Source organism: Petaurus breviceps, unplaced genomic scaffold (assembly GCF_028583685.1).
Source record: "Petaurus breviceps papuanus isolate PSGF00001 unplaced genomic scaffold, PetGlider_PUasm1.0 216, whole genome shotgun sequence".
Classification (NCBI taxonomy): domain Eukaryota; kingdom Metazoa; phylum Chordata; class Mammalia; order Diprotodontia; family Petauridae; genus Petaurus; species Petaurus breviceps.
Genome location: NW_027185867.1, coordinates 6861393 through 6886389, shown reverse-complemented (window position 1 = coordinate 6886389; position 24997 = coordinate 6861393). Strand labels below are relative to the sequence as shown.

General features: G+C 41.1%; 1 protein-coding gene and 1 long non-coding RNA gene across 2 annotated transcripts in view; one reads left to right on the top strand and one right to left on the bottom strand.

Annotated features, from left to right (window-relative positions):
* The window catches only part of CACNA2D4 (calcium voltage-gated channel auxiliary subunit alpha2delta 4), a 169991-nt gene that overhangs the window by 9897 nt on the left and 135097 nt on the right, over positions 1–24997 (bottom strand). Inside the window, exons 31-34 of the mRNA XM_069094324.1 lie at positions 23485–23555; positions 21344–21419; positions 8911–8963; positions 8320–8375 (exon numbers count right to left, since the gene is read on the bottom strand). Of these exons, the coding sequence (XP_068950425.1) occupies positions 8320–8375; positions 8911–8963; positions 21344–21419; positions 23485–23555 (256 nt within the window). The remainder of the gene's footprint in view (positions 1–8319; positions 8376–8910; positions 8964–21343; positions 21420–23484; positions 23556–24997) is intronic.
* LOC138165921 (uncharacterized) lies at positions 14853–19976 on the top strand. Its single transcript, XR_011169491.1, has 2 exons — positions 14853–16910; positions 17089–19976. It is a non-coding gene; the product is annotated as an uncharacterized lncRNA (long non-coding RNA).

The following is a 24997-nucleotide window of genomic DNA, read 5'->3' as shown; positions in this document are numbered from 1 at the left end:
CTTTTGAATCTTCTGTGAGAGATAGACAGAGGCAACATTGGTAGTGGCAGCATTCCCCTGGCAAGGAACTGTGGCCAAGGAGGAATGGAGGTGGGAGGGACAGTAATGGCAATTGGATCTCTTGCAGGAATTTTGTAATATGAGTCCCTGGACTAGAGAGGAAGCAGATTTTAGCTTTAGCAGCCCAGCCTTTGTCAAATAGAGCAAAGAACTTAGACTGAAGCTTTTAGGCAACCTAGCTTTTAAGAATTGAGAAAGCCATGGGAGGGTGGTACTTTTTTCCCCTCTCCTTCCCACTTCTGTACGAAAGAATGTTTCAATTTTAAGTTTCCTATTTCCTTAAAGCTATTTATTTTCTATTTTCAAAGTATTTAAGGCTGACTATCTCTGAATAAAGATACAGTCTTTTTTTTTTTTTAGGGCAATTTTTCTAGGGCAAGTTAAGTGACTTGCCCAAGTTCACATAGCTAGTAAGTGTTAAGTGTCTAGGGCCGGATTTGAACTCAGGTCCTCCTGACTTCAGGGCTGGTGCTCTGTTCACTGTGCCACCTAGCTGCCTTGATAAAATGTGTCTTAACTGCTTTGGTGTCCTGGTTGTTTTTAACTGTGTACAGGGAATGCCAATGAAGGGTGAGGGGGACATACTGGTTGCTGATTTGAATATACAAGAAGCTAAAAAGGTCAGGGTACTAGCCCTATTCTGGTGATTAGACTTCAGAATCTGATCTGGTGGCTTGACAAGGTAAGATGATTTATTAATGACATGTATTAAAAAACACTTTAAAATTACAGAGAAAGGATTTCATATGAACTCAAGTTTTCCTTTGCCCTCAGATAGATGGGCTATGATTGCTAGATTTGGTTGACCTGAATGCAGGAGCTCTAAGCAACACCTTCAGCCTCTGATATAAAGAGAAGGGAAGTGGAAACAGTGGTGGCCAAAGGAAAGGTCATGTCCCTGAGCCAGCCCAATAGAAGGAAAGAGGCTTTTTTGGAGAGAAATCAGCACTTCACCTTTCTTTGAGGGAAGGAGTGTTAAATAAAGATAAAAAAGAGCAAGTGCTCAGCCTGCTAACTATCTACTTCACAGCAACATCTACCAGTTATACTTGCATTAAGAATACACTAATTAAGTCCAAACAATATCTTAATATCATTGGAGAAAATTTGCATACAATGAAGTAGCTTTTTAATGGAGCCATTAACTTGGTGCTTTCTATGTATATATATATATATATATATATACACACTTATATATATATATATATATATATATATATATACTTAATATTATATTTTGGCATGATTCCCTCTTTGACTTAAAAGACTCAGTTGTATTCTGGACTGTCACAATAAATAATAAGTTTGGGGCTGGGGAGAATAATGAGCTATAATTGTTTCCCTGGAAAATGCCACATTTTAGATAATTTGTTTTTGACATTATCCTGTTGGTGACATGTTTTATTTTTTTTTTTTAAGCAATCAGGGTTAGGTAACTTGCTCAAGGTTATGGCCAGTTATTTCTGGGTGTGGTGCTGAGTATCGGAGCCCAGATTTGATCTGGAGCCGGTGCTCTTACTTGCTGTGCTACCTGGCCGCCCCGGTGACATGTTTTAAACAGAGACTAGTTTTCCACATGGACATCAAATACTTTAGTTCTAATTTAGTTCTGACTTTGATTGGCTCTATTTTATATATTTGCAGCACAGTACTAAACCATAGTTTGAAACTTGGTCAAAGACTTTGATGCTTAATAACAATGTCATAATGTTACAATGCTCTTGGTCGGCCTGTTAAATAGCAAATGAGCAAATTGACAAAGAGTTGCGTTCCCTAGGACTTTTTTTTTTTTTGGCACACCCTTTGACTCCTCAACTAGTATACTATCTTCTTAAAAAGTCTTTATAGATTTGAGTGATACAAGCTGTGAATCTTTGTATAAAGTACATAAACATTTTGTTGTTGTTGCTAAGTGGTTTGGGGTCTGTCCCACTCTTTGTGACCCCATTTGGGGTTTTCTTGGCAAAGATACTGGAGTGGTTTGCCATTTCCTCCTCCAGCTCATTTTACAGATGAAGAAACAGAGGCAAACAGGGTTAAATGACTTGCCCAGGGTCAGACAACTAGTAAATGTCTGAGATTTTAATTCAGGAAGATGAGTCTTCCTGACTTGAGACCTGGTATTCTATCCACTAGGTCACCTCTCTGCCCTCACTTAAACATGTAATTGCCTATATTTGAATGAGTCTCTGATGTTCTTATCATTTAGTAATAAATATATGTCTTCACATATAATGCCTATATAAAGGTGAGAACAAGCTTACACCAGAGAGAAACTTGCTAAAATGCTTTGCTCATAGTTCATATATAACTGTGAAGTATCTGAGTCAGTGATTATGCTCTTACTGGACTCTCCAGTTTCCATTTTTTTAGAAAAGCTAGCATTTTAGTAAACCACCCCCAAACATTCTGTCATTCATTATTTAACTTTATGCAAGCTTTTGGTTTCACATTTTATCAAGATTGATCTTTTTGTTGTTCTGTAATTCCCTTGATTATATACATGACCAAAAAATGTCCATATCCTCCTTCTTTAGGGGTTCTTTCTCTTCTAATTTATTTGCTTCCCAAATCTCTATGGTGTAGCTTTTGATTACTACTTAATTGTGTGTTTTGTTCAGTGTGCTGTTTGACTCCACATATCACCTTAACTTTTTGACTTTCACTTTTAATTGTTTATAAAGGTAGCAAGAATTTCTGGTATACTGGTATTCTGAATTCTATTCTGTATATTTCTTCTTTGTTGGCTTTGTTTAGGTGATATATGGTGTTCAAGTTTCCTATTATACATACTGGTTTGATATTGACTTCATTTTCCAATATCTTTCCACAGTTTTTGAGAGTTTTCTAAAAATGGTTCTGCCATGATAGTATTTGACACCTGTCCTTAAGACTCTTCTTAGAGAGAGCTACCTTTCTTCCCATGATACTTCCCATAGCAACAACTGTAGCATATACTGTTACATGGAAATTATGAAATTTGTTTACAATTATTGTCAGATATTGTTGGAAAATGCATTTGCTCAGTCTGGTTATTGTAGATATTGTAAGATTTTAAAAAAAATTGCTCTATTGGGGTAGCTAGGTGGCTCAGTGAGTAAAGCGCTGGCCCCGGAGTCAGGAGGACCTGAGTTCGGTTCCGGCCTCAGACACTTAACACCCACACATAAAAAAACTAGCTGTGTAACCTTGGGCAAGTTACTTAACCCCAACTGCCCTCCAAAAGGCAAAAAAAAAAATTGCTCTATTTTGCTATTATTTGCTATAGTTTGTCTATTAGTTAAATTTGTTGTCTAGTAGTTGAATTTGTGCCATTAACCGCAAAAAGAATTGTTTGAAATTCCAGTCCAAATATGCTCACCTTCTTTCAAAATAATTTAAGACAATGGTATTCTTAATTATTTTTATTATTATAATTTTATTTTTAGTGTTGCTGGAGTAGCAGTATAGATTTTCAAAGGCATTAGGATTTTTAGCTTTTTCTCTCTTTAATCAGTTCCTCAATTTTTATTTGTATTTCATCTAATCTGATTTTAGGAATGAAAATATTTCTTGCAATTATCTTCCAGTGCATTTTTGTGTAACTTGTAGCTTAGTACATTGTTGACAAAAATTAGTATGAAGTCTTTGCCTATAACTGGTAAGAACAGTTTCTAATTTTATTGATGTAGTAATTTTGGAACATTTCTTTCAAAGCATTCAAACTTTCAATTCATTTCATTCATAATAGTGATTTGTCCACAATCGTGGGCTTCAGTCATGCTATACTGAAGTAATTCTAGCAGGTGGAGTATTGGTATTTCTCTTTTGTTATTTTTCTTGCCTCTTTGTGATACCAGAATATGAGGGAGCATCACTAATTTCAGTATCAAGCTAATTATAATAATCATCCCAAGTAAATCCAGCTGAAATTCTGTGCCACTCTATCTCTTCTATTCATAGGAATATAATATGACCCAATCCAAGGTGATAAGCTAATCCATAATATTACCAGTGTACAGTTGGATATTTAAGGGTTTTTGCAAAGCCTTCCTAGCTATAGTAGTGGTCTTAGGGCACATCACCCTGGCTGGTGGTATTCTCTTATTTTGCCATCCCTATCATCCCAACATGGGTGTTGGATTGGGCTTTGATGGAGTTGTTATTATGGTTAGTAGTAACAATAATGGTGATACCCCTTTGCATTTGTGTAAACCTTTACTTCCTTCAATATCCTTTTTATCTTTAATCTCAATTTATCTTCATTGCATATTTAAGATAGAGATTTTACTGAAAGGGAAGCCTAGGTTTCCTTTTTTAGAGGTTATATGACTTCTTCAAGGTCATACAGTGATTAACTGAGAGAGCTAGGTCTCCTACTGCCCACTCCAGGCTCTTTCCAATACAACCATGAACCCTAGAAAGGATGTTGAGGCGCTAATTAAAAGTAAAAAAAAAATTGCATCCATCAAGTGTAGAAGTATAAGAAGAATGTTTGCTATATTGATAAAATCAGAGGTCCAGACAAAATAATGATAGCTAGAGATAACCCTAGATTCTCTCTTGTCCCCAGCACTTGTTAATCCATAAACAATTGCTTCATCTGTGGACTAGGGAAGCATCAGGTAATATTTGTTTCATAGACCTGTTTTTCAGTTTGTTTTTTAAATTCCCTAGCAATGCCTAGTGACAGCGTAATGTCAGAAAATCTGTACAGTAGAAGAGGATCTATGTTCTGACTCTGATGCTTTCTAGCTGTATGACTTTGGGTGAGTCACCTTGACTTCTCTGGGACAGTTTCCTCAAGTATTTAAGGAGTTGGAGTAGATAAACTTCTTACATTTCTTTCAGTTCTAAATCCATGATTCTGTGATAACTGCCACTTACTAGCTCTGCAGGCAAATTGAAAACTCATTGGGCTTCAGTTTCTTCTGTAAAATGGGGAGAAGGGATTGTGTCTGTTCTGCTCCATTCACTCTCATACAATATTATGAGGATCAAATGAGATAATGGCTGTGAAAATGCTTTGAGGACTAGAAAGCATAATACAAACGTAAGGTAGTATTACTAACATATGCTCTGTACATAGTATATACTTAACTCCTTGCAGATAGAAAATAGATAGGGTAAGGATGACTGTTCAGGAAGGGAGCTATTAGAGGAAGGAAATCAAAGTCTGAACAAGCCCACTGTAAGTTTTTGTGTAGTGGTGGTCATGGTGTTGATGATGATGATGAGGAGGAGGAGGACAGCTGACATTTACACAGCACTTTGGAGTTTGCTGCAAAGCACTTTACTACCATGGTTGTGTCTGATCATAACAAAAACCCTGGGAGGTGAGTACTATATATTATTAGTATTATTTTACAGAGGAAGAAATTGAGGCTCAGAGAAATGGTGACTTGTCTGTGATTACATGGCTAATATATGTCAGAGGAAGGACCGGAAGCTAGGTCTTCCTTGCAGTCTGGCTCTCTTTCTGCCTGTCTTGATAGTGGTGATGATAGAGTACAGAGGGGGAAATGGAGTGACCTGGTCTTTTACTGTAATACAGTGCAAAGAACAAGGGATTTGGAGTCAGAACAACTAGATTTTAACTCTGAGCTCTGCCTCTTATCAGCTGTGTATCCATCGGCAAATCACTTCATTTTTCTGAGATTAACTTTCCCCAACTGTTAAAAATGGGGATAATAATACTTGCAACACCCCAGGTAACTGCTACAAGAGATTCAGGGAATCTTCCATTCCGCCTAGGCTTTGTGTGATACCACTTGCAGCTTCTCTCAATTCGAATGCCTTCCATCTTTTAACTTTTTCCTATCTATCTTGTATATACGTCGTTTGTACATGTTGTTTGTTGTTTCCCCCATTAGACTCATAGTCTAATGTGAGCTCCTGGAGGGCAGGAACTGATTTTTGTTTCTTTTTATATCCCCATCGCTTGGCACAGTGGTACCAGGCACATATGGGGTGCTTAATAAGTGTGTGTTGCATACTAAAAGCTTCTCTGTAGTTTGAGCTAAGGGCATTCTCCTCTCCTGACATGATGTCCTGAAGTGGTAGATGAGTAGGGCCCCCTTAATGAGGAATATCCTAACGAGTTCATTCTTTTCTTCTCGAAACTTGGAGTCTGAGACATGCCTTTAGTATCTCATTAGTTGATTTTACTTACAGTGATGGAAGATGGCTTTGGCTGCTCAGGTCATGTGATCAGCACAAGGTGAAGATGGAATCATGGACACACATTTCACAAGATGATGGAACAGGAAGGGGGGCAAAGTCAGGCAGAATGAGGGTATCACAGGAGGTAGTGATGACAGGATGCAGTGAGATCACATGGTGATGTCCCGAAGTAGCAGAGAGATGAGAGATGTCACATAGAGAGGTGGTAGGTTTAGGGATGGGGAGGAAGGGATGAGAAAAGTCTGTGAGGGATATGATATAAGGTATGGTTTAGTGGTCCCTGTCATCTTCAGTTCTACCTCAGTAAGTTGCCAACAAACATTCTATTAACATTAAAGCAGAAAGTTTCTATTTCCATGTCCCAAACCGAACATCTCAGTCCTATGACCTGTAGTGTTCCTCCAGAATTCATGATCCTCCTGACGGCCATCCTCCCATTTACCTGTGCTCAAAACATTGATTTCCATCCCTGTGACTCCATTAGGTTCATTCAGCTACTAAATCCTATTAATTTTGTCTCTGAAGGAAGTCTTGAATCTGTCCCTTTCTTTCCACTCCCCATGCCTTCACTCTAGGTCAGGTATGGTTTGCATCTGAATTGTGCAATATACATAAATACATATGTATGTATATATTGATAAATGATATGGCATGATATAACATACCATGCCAGTTCAGCAGATACTAACCAACATATCAAAAGTCTGACACTCCACATACACATACATCTATGTATATATACATATGTATGTGTGTACGTGTGTATACATAGACATATAAAGACAAACATGTACATTGTGAATACATACCTATTCCCCACTTCTGCCAAGAAGGGAAGAGAAGTAACCTCAAACTTTTTGAAAAAGTGTCTCCACTTCCCCGACATTCAATCATTCATGTCACTTAATTCCTTGCAACTGCACTTCCACCCCTACTAGAAAGACGACTTTCTTCAAAGGTCATTTGTGTCCGATGTTTTTCCCCATTTCTCCTGCTTTCTGACTCTTTGTAGCCTTTATTGACTTGGACACTTTTCTCTCTCCTGACTTTCGCATTGCTTTGTTCTCTTGGCTCCCTTCTTTCCTGTATAGTTGTTTCTTCTCTGTCTCCTTCACTGACTCCTTCATCAAGTAGATGTTCTCACAGGGATTTTCTGTGTCCTTTTCCCTTCTCTTTCTCTACACTCGCTTCCTTGGCAATCTCATTACTCCCATGGCTTTAGTGATCTCCTTTCTGCAGATAATTCCTAAACATGTAGTATATTTCTGATCCTTCCTTCTGTATTCCAGACTTGCATCTCCACCTGCCGAGAGGGCATCCCTGTCTCTCTGGGTGTACCATTAGCAACATGTCCAAAACCAAGCTTATTGTCTTTCTTTGTTTATAAGGAATTAGTGTATAGGCCCTCATTACTAACTATTTAGGCCATTGTCATACCTTCCTAAGAGTTCTTTAGGCCTTCACTCTCTTCCCCCTTTTATTCCATTCTTAAGAACCACTGCCAGGTTAATCTTTATGTACAGACTTGGTCATATCAGTACTCTATTGAAAAATTTTCAGTAGTTCCTTTTAGTTTTTCGAGTAAAAGTTATATTCCTTAGCCTGGCATTCAAAGTCCTTTTAAATTTGCCTGTTTTTAGGCAAAAGTCCTATTTTTACAACTTTAACCCAACACAAATGTTATATCCTCTAGTAAGCCTTTTCTGATACCTCTTTGACCTCACATGGCATTGTTTAAACCTTCTAAAATAGATTAAATATATGTGTTTTTTTATCATAAGCTTATGTATGTGTCATGTCTCCTTATTGTAAGTTCCATAAGGGCAAGGATCTTATCAAAATTTCAGATCTTTCCTATTGCCTAACACAAGATTCTTTCCAGAGAAGATGCTTAATACATATTTGTTGAGTTGTTGTTTTTTTCTTCCTTATCACGGTATCCCTAGTACCCAGCATTGTACCCTTCTAGTAGGTAATTAATAAATGTTTGTTGACTTTAACTGAAATTCAGGCACTTGATAGTGTTCTTGTAAAATGCCTGAGATTATTTTGTCCTGGCTTGGTCTTCCCCAACCCCTGAAAGTGCTGTGTACTCACCCTCTGCCCTGCTGTCCCACTGCCAGCAGCCCCATGTACCCCACTCTAAGAAGAACCTGTAAAAATAAACATAGGAGTAGTGTGTATGTATGTGATGAGGATGGGGGTGGAAATGGGTAGGAAGTCTTAGCTGCTTTTTATCACCCTCATTAAATGGTAGTTTCTTTTTGCAGCTTGGCAGCAGGTAGGGGGTGAGGAGTCTCACCTGTTCTAGGGACAAGGGAGTAGACAGCTTTGTACCAAACCCCCAGTGGCTGGCAGCCAATCCTTGTCTTCTCCTTTCCTTGGTTACTCATAGGTCTGCCCCATGTTGGCTAAGATCTAGATTACAGCAATGCATAGTGTTGCTTGGTTGCCTCCTTGGGCCTTCAACAGAGCAGCCTATTCTGAATGCTGAGCATATCGAGGGAATGTCATCTATATATATCTGATTCCCACATAACTGGGCTCTCTCCTCCCCACCATATGTATCAATGAGAGTGCCCTGGAAAGAGCCAGAATTCCCAGGAAAGGGTCCCCATTGTGATCTACACCCAGTATAGAATCTCCCTCCCGTGCCCCCAAATAATTCCTTCAGACACCCACACTCACATGAAGAGCTCACTCATCAGCCATTTGGCAGCAGTCACAATCGAATAGATGGGCTAGAAGGGTAGAGTACATCATTAAGATCCAAGGCAAAATTCCCCCTTAGCCTCTAGACCTTAACATCCAAAGTACCCCAAAGAATGAGTATCTTAAGTAATATGCAGATTACCCAAATACCCACCACTTCAGCTTCAGTTTTACCCTTGAGAAACAGTTTCTCAACATCACTCCACTGAAGGAGACATCTGAGGAGGCAGCATGACATAGGAGAAGGAACATTATATGACCAGACAGGAAACCTAAGTTCAGGTTCTGGCATTGCTATTCACCAATTGTTTGGGCTGGGAGAAGTAACTAAACCCTTATTGATAAAAGGCTGGTGGTAGTAGAGTGGGGAATAGAAGAGGTTGGACTAGATGGCCTTTTTGGGTCTTTTCTAACATTATTGAGTCTTCTGAGTAATTCCTGTTGCAGGTTAGATACTTGTAGAAAGCTAGGAAATTTCCTTAGTGACCATTAATTGGAACTTCTAGGGAATATGGTGTAATGAGAATGGGAATTTGAAGATCTTCCCTGCCCCTTAATAGACCTAGGGGGGAGTTTGAAGACCTCCTCTGCTTTGAAAGCAAACTCTGCCCCCTAATAGGCTGAATGTAGTCACATGGAGCCTGTGGTGGGAGGAATTTGCTGAAGGGAAGCAGAGCCCACAGGAAGCTGGTAGTCAGAGCTAGCCAGAAGATGGGGGAGAGAGGAGCTCAGGCAAGGAGATAGAGAGGTTTGTGAGTAAATATTGATCTTGTATTTGTTTGTGGGAAGGCTGAAGGATTCTGTGGCTCTTAGTGTTATTATGGTTTCTGAATATCTTTGGTACTATGATGAAACTGGCTTACTGGTTTTGGGATTGGATATTCTGTTGTCTAAATAAATGTTCCAGTTCTGTCTCCATCTGGAGAGTTTGGTATATTTTGCGATGGAATGTCACATGATACTTATAGTCACAGTCTTTATCATGATTGTGGGTGCTGTAAATATTGCATTGGTGCTACATATGGCCACTGCTACTGGAGATTTGGGACATTGGGTCTCATATTACCAGGAGGGTGGGTGGGTGAGGTTTAGAATAGGGAGGAGAAGTGAGTCCCTATTCAGGAGAAAAGCACTAAGGGCTTAGGAAGCATCTCTGATCTGAATCAGAGAGACTTATATAAATTGAGCGATGTGACTGGAGAAACTCAAGGTGGTATCTAAAGTATTTAAGTAGAGGAGAGAAGAGTTAGGTAAATGGACTTAATTAGATTAAAAACCTTGCTGAGTAATTGTTTTCCTGTTTGAGCCTTTCACACAGTATAGCTGAGAGCAACTGTTTGCATTAGGACTTGGCAGGAATCTGGAAATGGCTAATCAAACAGCTCATCATTGAGCTAACATTCCATTGCAAAAAGGCTGGAAACCCAAGATAAATAAAATAATTAGTCAGTTAATTAGTTAAATCTTGATTCAGCTGCCTCTCAGTACAATGAAGAAGATTGGCCCATAACAGTTGACTTAGGGACTAGAACTACTAAAAGGACAAAAGATTGAGTGGATCTTGTTTCCAGCCAGTATGGAGGGCAAGTTGAATTGTAAAATGATTTAAGAGACTGCCCTATTTTTGTCTTTCTGTTAATGCAACACTCTTACTTGGTGACCTTATCAGCTGTCATAGATTTAATTCATTCTCTTTCTCTCTCCCTCTCCCTTCCCCCAACCCTCTCTCTTTTGAGACTGGGTCTCACTATCTTTTTCAAGATGGAAGTACAGCTCATGGGCCAGAAGTTTTGACATGCTCCATTTCTGATGTGGGCCAGTTTATTCCTCCTTAGGCAACCTGGTAGCCTATTTCAGGGTCCATTATATTGGTGTTAGATTTAGTATGGACATCAATTGGCTATTAATCCATTCTAGCTCAAATCTCAAGAGATCTATCAGCCTCAGTCCTCCCCCAGTAGCAGGGATTATAGGCATGCCTACTTCTGGTTTTAATTTTATAATTATCTCTATGCAGATGACTTGCAGTTCTTTCCAGTATTTTTTCCTGAGGTCCAGTCTTGTTTTGCCAACTGCTTATTGAACATTTCAAATTGGATGTCCGCTAGATATTGCAAACTCAAAATATCCAAAATAGAGTTCATTGTATTTTCCTGCAAGCCAACCTATCTTCCTAAATTCCCCATTTCTGTAACAAATACTACCATTCTTCCAGTTTTCCAGCCTTGAAACCTCTGTTGTCTTTGACCCCTCACCGGACAAAGCCACTCAGTTACCAAATCTTGTCATTCTGCCTCCACAGCTTCTCTCACTTCTGATCCCTTCTCTGCTCACATCAATCTGTGCTCCAGCTGCCCAAGTGATTTCTCTAAAATGCAAGTCTGACCATATCACTTCTCTACTCAACAAACTCTGGGGACTCCCTGTTGTATCCAGGATAAAACATAAATTCTTTTGTCTTTTAAAGCCTTGCACAACCTGGCTCCATTTATCTAACTTTCTTTTGTCTTATCTTTCCACAAACTAGGCCTCCATGTCACCTTAAATATCCTCTCCCTCACCCCCGAATTCCAATTCCCCTTTATGTGTTGTCTTCCTCCTATTAAAAAGTAAGTTCCTCAAAGGCAGGGACTATCTTGCTTGTATTTGTATCCCAATTTAGAAACATTGGCTGGATAATGGAGAAAGCAAGGGAGTTCAAGAAAAACATCTGCTTCTGCTTCTTTGAGTACACTCAAGCCTTTGACTGTGGATCACAGCAAAATCTGGCAAGTTCTCAAAGATATGAAAGTACCAGATCATCTTACTGGTCTCCTGAGAAACAGTTAGAACCAAACATGGAAAAACTGATTGGTTTAAGATTGGAAAAAGGAGTGTGACAAGGCTGTATATTGTTACCTTATTTATTAATGTATATGCAGAATACCTCATGAAAAAAGCCAAGAGTGGATGAATCAAAAGCTGTAATTAAGGTTGCCCAGAGGAATATCAGCAATCTTATATATGCAGACAAGACTACTCTGATGACAGAAAGTGAAAAAGGATTAAGAAGTCTGTTGATGAGGGTGGAAGAAGAGAGAGTAAAAGATGACTTGAAACTCAACATCAAACTCCCTCCCCCCTCCAAAAAACCCCCAAACAAACAAAACTAAGATCATGGCAACTGGTCTTTTCACTTTCTGTCAAATAAAGAGAGAAGAAATAGACACAACATCAGATTTTATATTCTTGGGCTCAAAGGTCACTGCAGATGGTGAATACAACCATGAATTTAAAAGTTGCTTGCTCTTTGGAAGGAAAACTGTTGTGGTTTTGTCCTTTGTTTTTGAAGAGGAACAATGATATCATTGGGCGATATTTTGACTCGTGTAAATTTGGTTCAAGCGAGGCAGAGTTGCACAAAATTGTCAGCTTTACCCTCTCTTCCATAGTTATTGAAGTCCAGTGGTTAGACAAAAGTCAGGATGACTGGCAATGACCCAGGACACAGTAGATACCCTTGGCATCTTCAATATCTGACCAAGCTCTAAGGGCTCCACAGCACCTGCTTCAATCACTTTCATGGCCATTGGAACAAATTGTTCTCATCTGCCCATTCTACCAGGAAGTCTTCACATGCCTGGGGTAGATACTCCCCAACTCACCGATGGATTTCAGGTCTGTTGGTTACCTGCAACCTGATTTAACCTATCTGCCAAGATGGTTTACTAGGGTGTGGCCACTGTGCATGCTACAGCTTCTTGGAGCCACAGGTGAAAGCAGAGTGCCAGTTAGACACGAAAGGTGGATAAACAGCCCTGAAAAGGGATTGGCAAGCCCTCATACCAAAGGTGCTAGTCCTCCTTAAATACCTGCAAATCTGGATAGCATGCTAAAAAAAGAGTTACATCACCTTGCTGACAAAAGTTTGTATAAGTCAAAGCTATGGTTTTTCCTATAGCAATGTATGGCTGTGAGAACTGGACCATAAGGAAAGTGGATCACTGAAGAATCAAGACCTTTTTATGGTGGTGCTGGAGAAGACTTTTGAGAGTACCATGGACAGCAAGGAGATCATATCAGTTGATACTTAAAGAAATTAATTCATATTATTCATTAGAAGGTCAAATACTGAAGCTGAAGTGTAAATACTTTGGCCACATAATGAGAATACAGGACTCAGAAAAGACCTTGATGTTAGGAAAGACTGAAGGCCAAAAGAGAAGGGGATAGCAGAGGATGAGATGGATAGATAATATGGAAGCAACAAACATGAGCTTGGACAGACTTTGGCATATAGTGGAGGTCAGAAGGACCTGGTGTGCTATGATCACAAAGAACTGGCCATGACTTAATGACTAAACAATTGCACACGTCACAGTGCCCAACCCATAGGAAGCTTTTAATAAATGCTCTAGTTTCTTATTATATATTACTTCTGTTCACACACCATGGTTGAGCTAAACAGGCTTTGTTGCAGTTCTTTACACATAACACTTCATTTCCCACTTGGTGCCTTTGCACTGACTCTTTCCCATGCCTGGAATGTTCTCTCTCCTCCCCTCTGCCTTTTAAAAAACTCTTGTTTCCTTTAAGACTCGTTCAACAACCACTTTCTACCTGAAACCTTCCTGATTTGTTTCAATATATATTCTGTATAGAGGAAAGCAAATGATTGTTATTTCATTGATATACTGAGATCCCTTCTCCAGTGCAGGTCACAACTTTACTATACCTTATGGTTCTTTAGAGAGATGCCCAGAGCACTGAAGGGTCAAATGACTTTCCCAGAGTCAGAGGTGGGACTTTAATGCAATGGCCCTTATGGCCAGATGTATCTGCTGTCTTTTTGATAGAGGGAAGTACTTGGAGGCAGGTATTGTTTTATCCTTTTTGTGTGTGCAAGCGTGCCTGACACAAACATCTTGCTTGATTTGGTTTTTCTCTAAGGCTGATGTGAAAGAGCTGGAAGGACACCTTTCTGGGTTATCAGGAAAAATGAAGTCTTCTTTGAAGGCATAGGGCAAGTAGTTCAGGAAGAAGAAAAGTGGGGGGAGGGGGAGGAAGGAGTTGAAGTGGCAGGAGGGTTAAGTGTAAAAAAGATGACACAGAAGAGGAAAGCAAAACTAAGTAATAGTTCTTAGATCTTCCAGGGAGGGAGCTAGTCTCTCTCGGAAGGAAGCTGCTTTCTGTGCTCTAAGAACAAAATGTACATCCACAGGCTCCATCACTGAGTGTGGCCAGCGGGGGACCAGGGTGGCTGGCTGGTTGTCGTCGGACTTTTCAGACTTGATGACAACTGCCCTCTTCCGGTGACTAACCAGAAGCAACCCAGGAAGTACTGCTTGATTATGGAACCTTGGGCAAGAAAACTGGAGACTTTAGGCGGCATGGGTGTTTTTAGTTTTAAGTTCTATTTACTTGTTTTGTTTTCTTAAAAGTTGTTGCTGATTGAAGTTGTGGGCTTCAGAAGAAGCAGATTTGGTAACTGAACGGTTGCTAAAGAAGATGGCATCTAAAAGCAGGATTTTAATTTTAATTTCTTAGCCTTGTGTTAAACGTCTCTGGGGATGTAGTCACCCGAGGGCTGGTAAAAAAAAAAAGTCCTGGATGGAGTCTTGTAAGTCTGATGAAGGAGAGAGAACGTGAAGCGGGGAGGGGCATTCCCTCATCTAAGGGCCAGGCTGGATACCACAGACTAAAAATGTGCAGGGACCCAAGGAGCGAGCGTCCCAGAAGGGAGCCAGCGAGAACTCTCCATACAAAACTCACGATCCTCTGGTGGGATGGACCACGTAAGGGTAATAACGAATTCAGAAGGAAGAGACGGGATCAAAGTGGTGAAGAAGGGGGAGTAGACCCAGGGACTGCTGGAATGGGGGAAATCTTGGTGAAGGGCATTCACCTGGGAGAATCGAAGAAGCGCGTCTGCTGCGGCGTCCCCTCACCCCGACCCCATCCCGCGCCGTGGTCATAGAGCGGCTGGAGGACTACAGGGCTAGAGGGTGCACAGAGGGCACACGCTAGCCCTAGTTCCGGTAGTCTTCAGGCGAAATTCCGGCCAAGTTTTGAGAGAACTACAAGCCTCGTGGGGGCTCGCGCTTCCCTGGCAAGGACTTGGGCACCCTGCCTCTGCGGCCCGTGGCACGCACGGCGGCAGAGAGGAGCCAAAGTGGAGATGAGCGAAGCCCATCCTCAAGGTCAGCAGAAGGAAGCACAGAGACCGAGTTAGCTTGCAGGCCTCTGTCTTCTCCCTTCCTCATGGCGTCCTCGGCAAACAAACCTTGGCGGAAGTTCTCAAGACCGTAGGCAGTGGGACATCCGGGCGCTCTAGCTCGGTGGTCCTCCGCGGACTCTATGGCAGTGTTTAAATAACTGTGTTGGGGGAGGGGACGGAGTGCCTCTGTTATCTGGCCACCCTGGGCATTCTCCTAGCAAAAGGCCGAAGGGCCGCCCCCAATAGTTTCGTTATAACAAAGTCGGAAGCGACAGAGAATTATTATTCTGGACCCAGTTATGTCCGACAAATGGGGAACATCAATTTCCCTTTGAACTGAAATAGAAACGGTTGGGGGCAGGGGCGGGGCGGCATCTTCTCCTGCCGGAGGCCTTTCTTGTAGTTGCCCATCACCCACCACTTTGTATTTACATAACTAACTTGTCCTTAGAAGGGTCCCCGGTCTCCCAACACTTTCTGGCTGTGTGATCCAGAGCAATTAGCTTCCCGTCCCAAAGCTGCAGGACTAAATTGCGGAGAAATTTGGAACCTGCATTTACTGGGTCCAGGGAATTCCGTGTGCAGTCGGTTAAGAAATATTTGCCAAGCACCTGCTTGCTCATTGTCCAGTCCTAACTTTGTACTTGGAGTTAATTGCTTTCTGGTTGTATTCTCTCTTCCTTCCCCCCTCTGTAAACTCCTTAAGGGCTGGGACTATTTCAGTTGTGTCTTTACATATCCAACGTGGTGCTTTGAATGCAGCTCAGTGGTGCAGTGGGTAGAGTCCTGGGCCTGGAGACCTAAGTTCAGTGACTGCCTCAGCAGGAGCTAGCCATGGGACCCTAGGCAAGTCACTTAATTTTAGAGGCTTTTTACAAGGTGGTGATGATGGATTCAGTGGCCTTTAAGTTTCCTTCCAGCTCTAAAATTATGATCCTGTTAAGTTGTTGTCATGATAGAGAGAACTTTGGGAATAATCTGATTGGGGAAGAGTAGATTTTAAGTTTCAGAGGGGAGAAAAGGGGGTACTATTTCCCTAAATTGCATGGGAAAAACCTGCCCAAGACAGCAGAAGCTTTAAAAAATGAAATTCTGAAGGAAGAACCAAAAACAATGTAGAAAAAGAAGAAAAGGGGGGCATTGTCTAAGAGATCAACATTAAAACAGGGGACTCAAAATTTTTGTTGTTGTTCAGTCGTGTCTGACTCTTCATGACCCCATTTGGAGTTTTACTGGCAAATGTACTGGAGTGGTTTTCCATTTCTTTCTCTAGCTCATTTTACAGATGAGGAACTGAGGCAGACAGGGTTAAGTTTTGCCCAGGGTCTCACAGCTAGTAAGCATCTGAGGTCAGATTTGAATTTAGGAAGTCTTATCTTCCTGACTCCAGGCCCAGCACTCTATCCACTGAGCCACCTAGCTGTCCCCATTGACATATTAAAAAGAGACAGTAGACAAGGGAGAGTGGTATGACATAGTAGAGAGAGAGTTGGCTTTAGGGGCAGAGAGGCCTGTGTTCTGGTTCTGTTTTTTTTGACACATGGAAGCTGTTTGACTTAGAGAAGTCATTTGGCTTCTGTTTGCTGCCAGGCATCTTTCTAAGAATTTCTAAAATTACAGATTCATTTCAAATCTTCATCACTTCTAGGCACTCCCACCAGGAGACCCCTACGTTGATAGAATCACAGTTTGTATGTCAAATCAGAATTGGGGGAAAATGGAAACGAGAAATACAAAAACCTGGCAGTACAGTATCAGGAGGGCCTAAGACTGGAATGAGGTGAGACTGATAGTGAATGAATACTAAGCACAACAAAAAGGAGAATTAGAGCGAAGACAATGAAGTGATGGGACCGTTGGCTGGGATAGATGGATGGATGGATGGATGGATGGATGGAGAGAGAGATAGATAGGGAAAAACTAATTGATTATATTTCACTTCTGTCTTTTCCACCAAGGACTGTGCTCCTCCACAGAGGAGGATTAAACATACATGATTACATTGGACTCTAAGGTAAACATGGAGATAGTAAGAGAGTACTGTCCTCTAAAGTGAGTTGTCACCAGGACTGAAGTAACTGCAACACAGAGGCCTGAAAGAACTGGTAGAGATGAATATGAAGTCACTTGGGACCTTTGAGACTTGTGGATGATGGAAGCAGTGTCATAGGATATTGTGATAGTAATGGCAATTAAAGATTCCCCTGTATTGGCTTGGTTTTCAAATTGATTGTGTTAAAACCCAGAGTTTGTTAATCCCACCTGTGGGATGGGCTTGTTGATGTGAAAAGAAAGTCCTGAATTGGGAGGAGCTGGTGATGTAGATTTGGAGAGACAAGAGAGAGGCGGAAGATCTTTTTTGGAAGCTGCACCTCGTGGAGAGAGACTAAGAGAATTGCTGGTGGCCGCTTTGAATTGCCCTGGACTTTTGAGACCTGCCCCCTGAGCTGCCAAGGACTGAGGAGACATGGCTGTTTTGCTGGTACTTTGTCTGTCTGTTTTGATGTTATTTTGCCAGATTTGTCCACTGGTGAAAGACTGTCCTGTTGAAGAAGTCCTGGAACCTGGCATTTGGTTAAGAAGGCCTGAGACTGTCCTGCAGACAGAGAGTGAATACTGTCCACTGGTGAGGGACAGTACTGAGAGTGAATACTGTCCACTGGTGAGGGACAATATTGTTGTTGCAGGGGTCTGGAGACTGTCCGGCAGACAGAATGAATACTGTCCACTGGTGAAGGACAGTGCTGTTGTTGCAGGGGTCTGGGAGCCTTTCTGTTGGTTCAGAAGCCCTGAAGAAGGATTTTCTTGTTGTATGTTTACAGAAATCCTGGGAGAGGGCTTTGCTAATGTGTTCAGGGGTTCTAGGACTGTTCTACAGACAGAGGATAAATTCATGAAGGGACTGGCAATGTATCTTATGGCCTTGCTAAGCCTTGTCTCCCCAGGAACTAAGATTGCTGAGAACTTGCCTCGTGTCAAGATGAAGAAAAGACCTCCATTTGGGTATTAAGTGCTGTGTTTAAACTTGATGTAACTCTGGGGTAGATTCAATTGTGATCCAGGGGTGGGGAACTTTTGACCTTTTTGTGTTCTATGGTTGAGCAAATGAATGTATTTTACTTATGTTTGGAAACTAATCTCCATTTGAGAAGAGGGGCTTTGTGGTGGACTTAATTAAGGTATAGCCTAGGGGTGGAGAAGTATTTAGAACAGAGACTTTGTAATTGAATGATTGGAAGGTCCTGGGATGGGGTAGTACTTGGAGATTATTTAATCATACTTAGTAAATACTGTATTTTGAATGATGTCATGTTTTGATCTTCTCTGTTCTGGGTTTGTTACTGAATAAAATAGAGAGCACCTATGCTGGTATTTTGAACTTGGGAAGTTGCCTTCTTTTGGCATTACATTACAGATATAAGGGCAAATGCTGCCTTGAGTGATTTAAAAGAGAAGAGGATGTTATTTGGAAACTATATATAGGCCAGTGAGCTTAGACATATTAGAGGGCATAGGGGCATGTAGAAAAGGTATTGATGATGGCTAAGAATAGCTTCATCAAGAAGAGTTAATGCCAGACTAGCCTCATTTCCTTTTGTGACACTGTTAGGGGAATGAATGCCTCAGGCATATAGTAAATTTAGGTTTCATTGATGCATTTGACAAAGTTTTTTTGTGTTCTCTTTGTGGACAAGATGGAGTACTGTGGCCTGGATAATAGTACTGTGAGATGAATTTAGAACTGGTTGGATGACAGAAACAAAAGACCTCATCATAACTAGGATCTCTGGTAGATTGCCCCCAGGGAATACCTCAGTAGAAAATAAGCTCTTTGAAAGTAAGTTTTTCACTATTTCCCTGGGTGGTCTTATCAGCTTCCACAGATAAAACTGTCAGTTGTTACACACAGCTACTCATCCACCTCCTACTTTCCATTCTCCCAGCCCCAATTGCTTTTCAGACATCTTGAACTGAATGTCACAATAAGTCCAGCACTGAACTCCTTATCTTTCCCCTGAAACCCTCCCCTCTTCTCAGCTTGCCTCTTATTGTGGAGGGCAACATCCTCCTCCTCCTTATAGAGGCTTTCTTTCTTTTTTTTTTTTTGCCTTTTTGGAGGGCAAGTGGGGTTAAGTAACTTGCCCGAGGTTACACGGCTAATTTTTTTGTGTTAAATGTCTGAGGCCCGAACCTAATGCAGGTCCTCCCCAATTCCGGGCCAGCGCTTGCTTCTTTTACTCACTGCTAGCCGCCCCTACGGAGGCTCATTCTTAACTCCTCATTCTTATGCCCCGCCCCATTCAATCATTTCTCTCCCCACTCCTGTCCATCCTCCACTCTGTTGTCAAACTGATCTTCCTAAAATGCAGGTCAAATAGAAAATCCTCTGTTTGGTTTTTAAAGGCCTTCATAATCTAGTCCCTTCCAGTCTTTTTAAACCTTACTCTCTCCCCACTCTCTATCAACTCTGATATCTAATAGCCTTCTTGTTCCTCAGTATTCCAACATTCTGTCTCTTGATGGTGCATTTTTACTGGCTATTCCCCTTCCTGGAACTCTCTTACCACTACATTCTACCTTCCTTGTCTTCCTTCCAATATCAGCTAGTCCTCTATATGCCTTCTAGAAGAAGCCTTTCCCAGCCCACCTTAATCTTCATGCCTGCCCTCTGACTTTATTTCCAACTTAATGTGTATATATCTTGTTTGTACTTAGCTGTTTACATACTGTCTCTGCCCATTAGACAGTGAGTTCCTTGAGAGCAGGAACTGTATTTTGCCTTTCTTTTATCCCAGCACTTAGCACAATGCTGCTTAATAAATGTTTGTTAACTTGATGACTTTCATTTTTGTCTTGTGGACAAATATTTGTTGAGTTCTTGCCGAATCTGCCCTTGGATTATTATATTTGTAGATGATATCACTGAGAGAAATAGTTGACATGATAGTTAATTGTATACAGGCTAGAAAAGTGGAATGACTAAGATATAACTTGATAGAGATAAATGTCATGTTATACTCCTGAGTTCAAAGAATCAGTTGCATAAAATGGGGTGAGAGTGGGGTGGCTTGGCTAAACTATTTTCTTGTGAAAATAACCTGGGGGAGTGGGTTTAGTGCACTACAAGCACAGTATAAATGAACAGTTTGGCATGGGAACCAGAAAAGCTAATGGGAGGAGAAACATGGAGTCTGGAATGAGGAAGGGACTAATCATCAAGCGTTTTTCACTGGTCAGTTTACATCTGTCGTATTGTGTTTCATTCAGGGCACAACAGTTTAGAAAGGATGTTATGGAATTCATATGGAAGAAGATGAACAGGATAGTGAGAGGACTGAAGTCTCGGCCTGTGGGAATCACGTGAAGCAGCTTTAGCTTAAAGAGAAGATCTGAGTTGGGGCTTGGAAGGTAGAAGAAGGACAGAGAGACATGTTCCAAATATTTGAAAAGCTGTCATGTGAAAGAGGGATCAAACTTTCAATTACCGTCTGTCCAAGTGGGTGTAAGTTTCAGAGAGATGAATTTAAGATTGAGGTAAGGAAAAACTTTCTACTAATGAGAAGTGGCCCAAAGTGGAATGTGCAGAGGGGGCATGTCCTCTTTCAGTGGAGATCTTCAGGCTAAAACTAGATGACTCATTTGTCAGGATTTGCAAAAGGGGATTCTGAGATCTCTTCTAACTCTTTAGCATTTTGTGCAGAGGGATGGATGGGAGACTGTGGGCTTGGCTCCTTGGCCACATACAGAGGCACCATTGAAATAAAACTTGTAATATAAACAGCATTTTTCCTGGAGTGACATTGGATTAGCCACTTTATCTGTCTGGGCTTCAGTTTCTTTGTCTGTGAAATGAGGTATTGGTCTAGCTCTAAGGCATCAAACTCATAGCCTTGGCAAAACTCCTCAGTACAGCCCCCCCCCCCCCAAATATTAAACTTAAAAGGTTTAACAAAATAAATAGAAATATGACATAACAACATAGAAAATATTACTTTGTAAAGGGCTTTCTGAGTCAGTAGGCAGCCTGCAGGTATCTGTCTGTATTTGAGTTTGACACTACTGATCTAGATTATCTCCACGGTCCCTTTATACTCTGTCTATAAAACTTTTATATTCTGTGAGTCCAGGCCCTCTTAGATAAAATTTTCCTAAAGCCATTACCTTCATTTGGGAATAGTGACTGAGAAGGAGAGTGGATGACGTGATACTCACACTGAGAAGGTGCCGCCCTCCGCTGTGGTGATGGTGGGACATTTTGCACATGGCCTGGTAGTCATACATGGTCACTCTGTAAAGCAAGAAAGCCTTGTGTGAAGAAAGAAGCAATAGCCCTGCTCAGTGAACTCCTATGACTCCAGGATCAAATGTAAAACACTCTGTTTGGCATTTAAAGCCCTTTACAACCTGGTTTCTTCCTAGCTTTCCAATCTTTTTACACTTTACTCTTATTTACACACTCTTCTATCCAATTCTAGTGGCCTACTTGCTGTTCCTTGAACACGACAGTTAAATCTCCTCTTCTAATTTTTATACCTTTTTATTGGTTTTCGCCCATACGTGGAATGCTCTCCCTCCTCACTGCCAGCTCCTGGCTTCCTGGCCTCCTGCAAGACTGCTTCAGATCCTAGCTTCGGTAAGAGATTTTTCCTGATTCTTCCCATTGCTAGTGCCTTCCTTCTGAGATGACTTTCCATTTATAATGAATATATGTGGTATGTATAATAGGGTTCTGGCATATGCACAGAAATGAATGGCTTGCTCAGAGTCATCATTCCACATGGAATGATGCTAAGGAACTGCTTCCAAGAGAATTGTAATGATGTATAAGGGAAATGCCAGCCTTGGGAGAAATGTCTCAGGGACTTCTTCCCCCCTTCACATGACCCCTAGCAAAAATGGGGCCTTCTTGGCCTTTTCCTTCATTCTTTTTTATTCTATATTCAGGGATTGGAATCTTCAAAGGAATCCAGGCATCAGAACCCATACTGGGGGTTCCCTCCAGCCCAGCATCAATGCCTCAAGGAGTGATCTTTGGGACAGACTTTCTAGACCCATGTCCATGAAAGTTGAAACAAAGACTCATCCAGCTGCAGTGCTACCTATGGCTATGAATTTGGTGGGATCAATGGAACTATTTAGGGACTGAGCTAAGTTTTGAGCCTACCCTAGAGACTCAGATGGTATAGAGGAGAAAATTTCATAACGTTATTGGGGGAAATATTTGTTCATTTGTTCCTGTTATATATGTGAAGTAAATGCCCCTTTTAAAAGCTATCCAGTGTTAGAGAGGTTTGGGTGTGATAGCTACTGCCCCCCCTAACAAAGCGTAGGAACACAGTCGTTGAGGGTTTGAGCTAATGAGAGTAGAGACACCCCATAAATTCCTCATGGGACCTTGAAACCCTGGGGGAGGAGAGGTCATGTTGCAGGTGTGCCCTGAGAAAGTAGGGTCTGAGTATACATGTGATGCAGCTCATAGTAATTTGCATGTTATCTGCACCATTACATGTGAGCTTGAATATAGCGATCACATTTTTGCCATTCTTTGTATCATCAGCTCTTAATACAGTCCCTGGCATGTAGTCGATGCTTATTAGATGCTTGGTGACTGACTGATACTTGGCCTCCTTTTTTTTTTTTAAAGACTAGCTGTGACTGAACTTACCCTGCTGCTTTGAGAGGAGAGCGCAGCACTGCCCCTTAACTCTACCCTAGGGGAACTTTTCAGTTCCTCTTACTACAGTTCACCCTTCTTGCCCAGTAGAGTGTAGGCTCCTTAAGGAAATGGTTTATTTTTGTCTTTGTTTCCCCAGCCCTTAGGAGCCTCCATAGTAGTCACTTTAAATGCTTGCTGAATTGAATTTAGAGGTAACACATCCATTCAAGACAAACAAGAAGAAAGCAAATGTTTAAAGCGGTATTTCTGTAAACCTCAGGCAGGAGAATGGAGAAGTTAAGTTACAGAAAACAATTTAAATTTGAATAATTTTGGAAAAAATGAATAAGTAAATATAGGTCTTGGCAGACATCCAGAGCAAACTAGGCTAAAGTGCTTTTGTAAGCCTGAAAGTGCTGTATGAATGTGAGTTTAGTGATAACTGGAGAGAACTGGAGGATTCTGTCCTAGCCCAATGACTCTTCCCTCACATTGCCCTGTCTCCCCAACACACCCCTTCCCCGACGTCTGAAAAGGAATCGTAGTCCTCTTTTGAGGCTTTCAACACTGGCTTCCCATGCCAGGCTTTTGAGAGCCATCATACTTTTTTTACATCATACTTTTTTTACACATGTCTGTAACCCAAGATGAGGGAAAGAGAGACATGCCCTCAGGGTTAAGGGGGCTCCCTACTTACTGGCTGAACACTCCCATGTTAAGCAGGTAGGTCATGACTGAGCCATCCACTTCCCCCAGGAATCTTCCAGTCTGTAAAAAAAAAAGAAGAGACAAAATACTAAGAAAGCAGGAGGGTAGGATGTATTTAGAGGCACAAGTAAAAGTTTTCTGAGTTTCCTCGCAGAGCTATTCTCTAGGGGCCTCAGGCTATGTCCTAAAATTAATTTATGAATAGTAGAGCCCCATTTCCCCATGGGGTGGACTAGGTACTGAGGGGAGATGACTTAAATGAGGAAATCAAGACAAGGAAGCACGAGGCCTATTTAATTATTATCTTTATTCCACAAATTCTCTGAATCTCAGTTTATCTATAAATGATGATACTGGCACCATCTACTTCAAAGGTTCATGAACAAAGTTCCTTGTAGAGCAGAAACGTAAATATAAATGAAAATTATTAATATCATTAAAAACTTGGAGTATGGAGACAATCTAGCTAAGTTTAGAGAGGCTCATCACTTGAAGGCTGGTAACTAAGTGATAATTAAGTCATTTGGGACCCCATTTGGGCTATGGCAACTAAACTATTAATAATTCACTTGATTGTTATAATTCAAGCTAGTGGTGGTTTACTGGAGAAATGAAATCCAGGCTATTTTGAAATATCCATAAAATTAGTATTGTTGTGACTCCTACTACTATCGCTACTGCTATGCCTGTTACCACTTCCATTTTCTGGCAGAGAAACTGAATAACTGTAGTAAATAGAGGCTATGCTAGGAAAGGCAGTTATTATCTGGGTTCCTGAGGAGGTAATCCATGTGCTAGCCACCCGCTCAAGAATGTAAGGATTCCTTACATACCAGTGTAAAATCAAAATGCCAAAGAATTTTCTCTTTTGAGGATAGAGGATGATTGCCCACTGGTTCATAAGGTCCATATTGCTGACACGGTAACATCTTCCACTTGTAAAGAACAAATAAACTCAATGGATACAGCATGCTTGGAGTCAGGAAGACCAGGGTTCACTTCACTTTTCAGTACCTCTCTTGGACAAGGAGTTGTAAACAAGCAGACTGGTTGTGTCAGAGGAGGGAGTTTTTATAAGAGGAATTCTCTACATAGATGACTTAAGTAGGTTGAGTCTTGAATACCAGAGCTACCATCCGTCCCCAGGCTTGTACTTGATAGAAACTGTCGAAGCTTTTGTTCTGTTGGCACAGCCATGGTTACCCTCATGCCACAATGAAGCATCAGAACAGAACTTTAGTAGAGGGCCTGAGATTACATGATGAAGAAATATTGGAGCCAAAGTGAAGACCCAAGTTGTTTTGGCTCCTAGTCTGGTTTTTTGTTTTCTTTACACTAGAGCATGTTTCATTTTGTATGATATATCTTATAGTCAGAGGACAGAGGTCTGTTATATACCAAAATCAGTATACAAGGCCAGGAAATGTCACCCTCTGAAAGTGAAGCTAGCATGGACCAAAGACTAATGGAGAGAAGTAGCTGTGATTTCCAAATAGATTTTT